General features: G+C 54.5%; 1 protein-coding gene across 1 annotated transcript in view; it reads right to left on the reverse strand.

The window, feature by feature from the left end:
• Positions 1 to 920, reverse strand: part of HS3ST3A1 (heparan sulfate-glucosamine 3-sulfotransferase 3A1) — an 85,300-nt gene extending 84,380 nt beyond the window's left edge. The window contains exon 1 of the mRNA XM_024752131.1: positions 293 to 920. Coding sequence (XP_024607899.1) covers positions 293 to 891 — 599 coding nt within the window. The 5' untranslated portion in view covers positions 892 to 920. The remainder of the gene's footprint in view (positions 1 to 292) is intronic.
• Between the last annotated feature and the right edge of the window lie 5,442 nt (positions 921 to 6,362).

Raw genomic sequence — 6,362 nt, forward strand, 5'->3', positions numbered from 1 at the left:
GGAAAAGGGAATTCCAAGAACTAGATTGGCTATTTGGGGAAAAGGGAATTCCAAGAACTAAAGACAAAATCTGCAAGGCCAAAATTTCCCTCCGACCCGCTCCCTCTTCCCCGGGAGAAGGCAGGGTGGGGAAGGAGACCCCTCATCTTAAGGACAACTACCGATGACCCTCTGCCCTCTGCATGAAACCGGGGAGGGCGATGAACTGGGTGGGCGTCACGACGGGCTCCTCAAGCCCCTACCCCGGGCTCTGGCCGCCCCCGCCTGCCCGCCTTGTCCGGCCCCAGCTCACCGGTACCAGGCGAGGCCCTTGTCGTAGCTGCGGTCGAAGAAGTGGGGCTCGGCGCCCACGGCGCGCACGTCGGGGTGCACGCGCAGGAACTCGAGCAGCGCCCGCGTGCCGCCCTTCTTCACGCCGATGATGATGGCCTGCGGCAGCTGCTTGCTCCCTTCGTCCAGCAGCAGGGCCAGGGTCCCCGGCGGCGTCTCGGACACACTGCTCCCGGCCCCGGAGCCGCCGGGACTCCCCGCCAGGCCAGGGGGCTCCTCTTCCCAGGCTGCCACCTCGCCGTCGTCCCGCAGCGCGGGCGGCCGGCGCCTCGGCCACGGCTGCACTTGCAGGAGGCGCTTCCTTCGCGCGACCGCGGGCCACGCCACCGGCTCCCCCGCGCCTCCCGCCAGGACGCCGCGACCCGAGGCCCCCGCCTCCTTGCCACCGCCCGACCGCCCCACGACGGGGCCCGACAGGGTCTGGCAGCGCTCGGCCAGGCAGTAGAAGACGTAGAGGGACGTGAGCAGGGAGCAGAGCATCAGCAAGAACTTCCGGAAGACGCTGCGAGACAGCGGCTCGGTCGAGGTGGGGTGGGAGCCGGCCGGGGCCGGAGGGGCCATCCTAGCCGGAGGCGACGTCGGGCAGCGCACGGGCCATGCTAGGCCGGGACTTCGCCAGGTGCCGTGGCATCCTCCGGGGGGGCCGGCGCGCTGGCCGGAGGCCACATTGCCCTGCGCCCCTGCGGCCGTGCGAGCTGCCCGGGCGGCGGCAGCCGAGGCTTCTCGGGGAGACGGAGCCCCCGGAGCCCCGCGCTGGATCCCAGCCTCCGGTCGAGGGGGCGGGAAGGGGGACGTGGTGCCGTGCTTAAGAAACCATCGTCTGAGAATCGCCCAAGTCCTGAGCCCGGGGCCGCGCTCGGCGCCCCCGGTCCCCGAGAGTCGCCGGAATAGGGGTGTCGGCGGCGGTGGCAAAGGCGTGCGTCTCAGACCCGGGCCGAAACGGCCTCTCGGCGGGAGTCCCAGCTCAGCGATCGTGCATCCCTCGCTCGGTCCCGGTGAGGGGACGTGCGGCTCCGGGGCCGCTGAGCTCCGTGCGCTGCAGACCGCGGCGGGGACTGTGCCTCCCAGCCACCGCTTCCTCGGTCCCCGGCCCGCCTGGGCGCGCGCTCTCGGCCCCGGGGCGAGGTCCCCCGAGTCCCTCTACCCGAGCGGGAGCCAGAGGACCCGCGCCGAGCCTTCCGACCCTTTGGTGCGCGCCCAGCCGCTTCGGCGGCTCTCGGGCCCCACCTGGGAGCGGCGTGGACGAGCCGGGCTGCACGGGACCTGTCAGCAGCCGTGGCCACTGCGCTCGCCGCCTCCGGGGCCGTCGCTGCAGCCACACGTGGGGCTCCGAGGGCAGCAAACTTGGAGGTGACGTCAACGGCCAGGGCCGGACCGGCCCCCGAACGAGCGAGCGCAGCGGGGAGGGCGGGGTGCGACGGGGAAAAGGTGGCGCGGACCCCGAGGCGGCCGCCCAATGACATCGGAGAGGGCGGGGGCGACAGGGGCGACGCCCCTTCCCCACTCCGCCCACCCCTCCCCGCCAACCACAGCCGGCGGCCTCGCCCCCTCGGAGCGCTGCCGGGTCTGCGGCGGCTCCTGGGGCGTCTGACAGCCAGGGCAGCCGGATCCCCGGGGGCCTGACTTCCACCCAGCCAGCCGCTCGCTGGATCAGGGGTTCCCAAACCTCTGCGACGCCGCTCTGCCCTTCGCAGCCCTGACCCCTCCGAGGGCCCCGGTTCCCTCCCTCCGGAGTCGCTACATCCTTCCCCCGCTCTGCCCCGCCCCCCGCCCCCTCCGCGAACCTTTAGAAGTTTTGTTGGCGGAGGTTCCCGGGACCGAGCCGCGCGCCACGCCCCCATTTGTCATGGACTAACCGAATTCCTCCGCTGCGGCTTCGCCTTCCACCTACTCTGCTGTCCACTGCCGGCTCCGGAGCAAAGCCTTTTCTCCCCGCACCAGTTTTTGGTGTTTTTTTTTTTTCATTTGATTTGTATTCGTTTAGGATGATCAGAGTTCCCCAGGACCTGGAAAGGAGCAACCTCTTAGGAAATGAGCCAATAAATAAGGAGAGAAATTAAGATTTAAAAAATTATATCAGCTACGATTCCAAATCCATATGCCCAGTTTTTGAGGGATTTTCTTAGTGTTGCTTACACTGGTGTGTGTGTGTGTGTGTGTGTGTGTGTGTGTGTGTGTGTGCGCGCGCCCGCTCGCCAAGCTAAAGGAGTTATATGTCCTTTCCTAAGCGGTTTCCTCTTTCTCTTGCCTCCCCCGACCCTATATCCTCTCCCTGCGCTCCTCGGAGAGCAGGTCAGGAAGGGATACAAATCGCCTTACTGTTTAATGGAGGGAGATGGCCCGTGGAACCTGCATGAGGTGGTTTTTAATTCCAGTCCGATTTGTTCCTGATTTCTTGGCTTCCTCGTCTCGGCAGGACGCCCCGCAATGTGGGCGGTAGCCTGACCTCCTCGTACCCACCCTTGCAAGCTGTGCAGGCTGCTTTCGGGGCGCACTGCGGGTGCTGACCAGGGCTGGCAGCGGCAGCAGAGCTAGGGATGCAGGAAACTCACAGGGGAAACTTCTGCTTCCTGTGCTCTATCTGACGTGGAAGTGAAGTCCTTTTTAACCTTCCAAAGGGGACCTGGTGGTTCTGACTCGGTGCCTGGGTGGAATCGCTGTGTTTGTGCCGGTTGGATAAATACCCAGGACTGGACGTGATTTTCTGTTTATGAAGTGCCAGTCCCAACCTATTCTGTAAACTAGTGAAGAGCTTGTTAGGTTCCACTGCCGTAGAGCAATGGCCTTTTATGTAAACTAGTGAAGAGCTTGTTAGGTTCCACTGCCACAGAGCAATGGCCTTGTACAAGGATGAACAGTAAGTCCTGCCAAGCTTTAATGCCTCTTGTGTCCTAAAACTGGACATCAAAAATCTAGTTGAGGTTTAATACTAACTTGAGCTTTAATATATTCTAGTTTGTCTCTTGGTATTTCAGTCTGACTTGCAAAAGTGAGACCAAGAAAAAAAAAGGCAGTTTTAAAGTTATTCTGAAAGTATACACCAATCCCATAAATGTTTACAAACATGCTTGGGTTTTCCCATCTGGAGAATGGTGGTCGCCAAGTTCCCTTCTAGCTCCAACATGGTAGGATATCATGCGTTTTGCTTTCACGTTCCCAGCACAGGTATTTCCTTTATGTGGGTATTAAACACCCACACTATGTAGGAGACAGGGTTCTAAGGACCACTCACACCATATCTAGCTCTAGGGCAGCTCTGTACATTAGAAATAAAATAGAAGCCATGAACACAAGCCTCATAGGTCATTTAAAATGTCTAGTAGCCACCTTAAAAACGGTAGAAAGTAGGTGAAATTAATTTTACTAATATAGCCAACATACCTAAAAATGTGATTTTACCATGTAGTCAATATAAAAATTACTGAGGTCATTTATGTTCTTTCTTTTCATACCAAGTCTTCAAAATCCAGTATGTGTTTTACACTTTCAGCACTGCTTTATAGGGACGAGCCACATGTCAAATGTTCAGTAACCACAAGAGCTAGGGGCTCCCATGTTGGACGGCACGAATGAGGATTTGTTTTTGGTGAGAGGAGTGTCTGGTGTTGATGTGCATGGATTCATGAATGGTTCTCCTCAAAGAATTTTGGGTGCTTCACTGGACCTTTCATACCGCCACCCTTCCCCCAGAAGACTGACATATCTCGGGAACAACGCTATGGCGCCCCGCTGCCCCATTCCTTGTTTTAGGAGCTTATGATCTTAATGAGACAAAACGTACACACACTCTTTAGAATGCAAAATCACATTGTGTTCAACTGAACACAGGTGTGCTGCCCACTCACCGGATTCACATTCAGCTCCGGGATGTGCCCTGTCCCTTCCTGTCTCAAAGCACATGGTGTTTCGACCTAGAATGTACACCCTCTTCATCCCTCAGATGTCAGCTGTACACATCTTTAAGGATGCCTTCCCTCCGCATCCCCTGTCCCTGGTTTGATCATGTGTCCTGGTACAGATTCTCAAAGTTCCCGGCAGTTTCCTTACAGACTTGATGAGGGTTTGCAATGTTACAGGTGTGTGGTTATGTCTGTGTTTCCCCGTTAGAAGCTGAGTACTCCAAGGAGCCGGGAACCACTCCTCAGTAGCACACCTGGAACATCTAGCATATTACTTGGTGCAAGGAGATGCCTGGTGAAGATCTGTTGATGAACTAATGAACCTAGAGGATTGGGGGCTGGGCATCCCAGTCTGAGAGAGCACCACACAGAAGCCAAGAGATGGGAGGGAGCATAGGGCAGTGTAAACCACTTGTGTTCAGTGTGAACCAAGTGTGGGCTGGCCTGGGGGAGGCACTGGGGGGACTAGAATTAGCACAAAAACAAGACTAGAGAAGAAAGCAGGAGTGCTGATAATTAGCTAGAAATAAGGAGGGAGATTTGGTGGAGGGGCTGGATTTCAACATGGGTCTTAAGGAATTGACTGGGGTGGGGGGACATGATATTTTAGGTCACAAGGAATAAGCACTAAGGTGTCTGCTGCAAGACACAGACAATAAATGTTGAGTAAGAAATGTTGAGTAATGCCCTGTGACCAAATCGTCATTTATACTTATTTCAGCCCTAAGGAAGTGTTTCAGTGCTCCCTCTCTTAACTTAAGAGACAGAAGTGTTAGGGTCTGCGATCTTCAGACTTCAAATTCGAGCGGCTGATTTCCTGTGCTCAGTCCAGGAAGAGTGAAGGTAACATCTTAGAAAATTACTCTGCGAGCTGAATGCTGGATTGGTTAGAAAAGCTTGGATGTAGACAACCCAGTGGAGAGTCCAGAGTTAGATGTGAGCCATGAAATCATAAAATCCCAAACTGTAATGTTAGCAGAGGGTACAAATAGAGAAAAGCTAAAATATCTTACAAAGAAACATAAAATCTGTGATAGGGCAGATGTCGCAGATGAAAGAATACTCAGAAGCCATTCCAAGTATCGCCACTGGATGGGTCCTTCTCCAGCTGGCCTGGTGTGTGTTTGCTAGTCAGTTTTTTCCGTCTGTCTTTGCAGTTGGGCATGCTGGTGAATGCTCTAAATTGACTTGGGGACCCGCGAGTAGGATTGGAGAAATGGAGCTGAGTAGGTAGCAGTCAAATGGCCAAGTGGGAGTTGAAGGTGAATCAAGTCACTGTCAGAACTGAAGATACAGCGTTGGACACAAGACCGTTCTCACCGAAGGATGAAGCAGACTTGACAAGAGGCCCCAGTGACTATTTTTATCATTATGGTCCTTTCTCATCTCATGGAGGGGGGGGGGGCAAAATGGTTTTCTCAATCTCAGGTGACATGTTGATTAACATGTATTAATGGCTATCCTGTGAGTCATTAAGAGTTCCAATAAAATAGAAAGATCACCAAGAATTCCCAAAGTAAGTGGAATTTAAGAAGGACCTTGTAGAAGAAGGAGTAAGAGTTTTGCAGATGGAGATGAGCATGGTGGTAGTTCCAGACCGAGGAACAAAATAAACAGAATTACAAGACAATATTAAAAAGTGTTCTTACCACTGTTGGTGATCAATATTAGTCTTTGTAGTTTGGACAAGAAAGGATGATGAGAGAGAGAGAGACTAGTGATATCCCCTGAAGGCCAGACATTGTGCTGGGTGCTGGAGCTGCTCCTACTAGGTCTTACTCTGAGTGGATGCTCAAGTCTTTGCTTGCCATTTCTAATGTTGGAAGAGGCCAGAGTTTCCCCAGATATAGCCCTAATCCTGGGAAATGTTCCATAGCAAAGTATTCTGTGATAGAATAAATTTGAAAGACTACCCTCTCTTGAGCATTCCTTATAAACATTAGCATGTTACAGTCTCTGAAGTGACTTTTCAGTAAAGATACCAGTTAAATTTTGCTTAATCCAATGTTTTCCAAGGCTTTTGGACCACGGACTCCCATTACCCATGCCCTATCCAGTAATATTCCTTGTTCTCAGGAACACGTATCAAGAAATGTAATCCAGGACTTCCCTGGTGGTGCGGTGGTTGAGGGT

This window comes from Neophocaena asiaeorientalis, unplaced genomic scaffold, assembly GCF_003031525.2.
Source record: "Neophocaena asiaeorientalis asiaeorientalis breed wild unplaced genomic scaffold, Neophocaena_asiaeorientalis_V1.1 scaffold540, whole genome shotgun sequence".
NCBI lineage: Eukaryota > Metazoa > Chordata > Mammalia > Artiodactyla > Phocoenidae > Neophocaena > Neophocaena asiaeorientalis.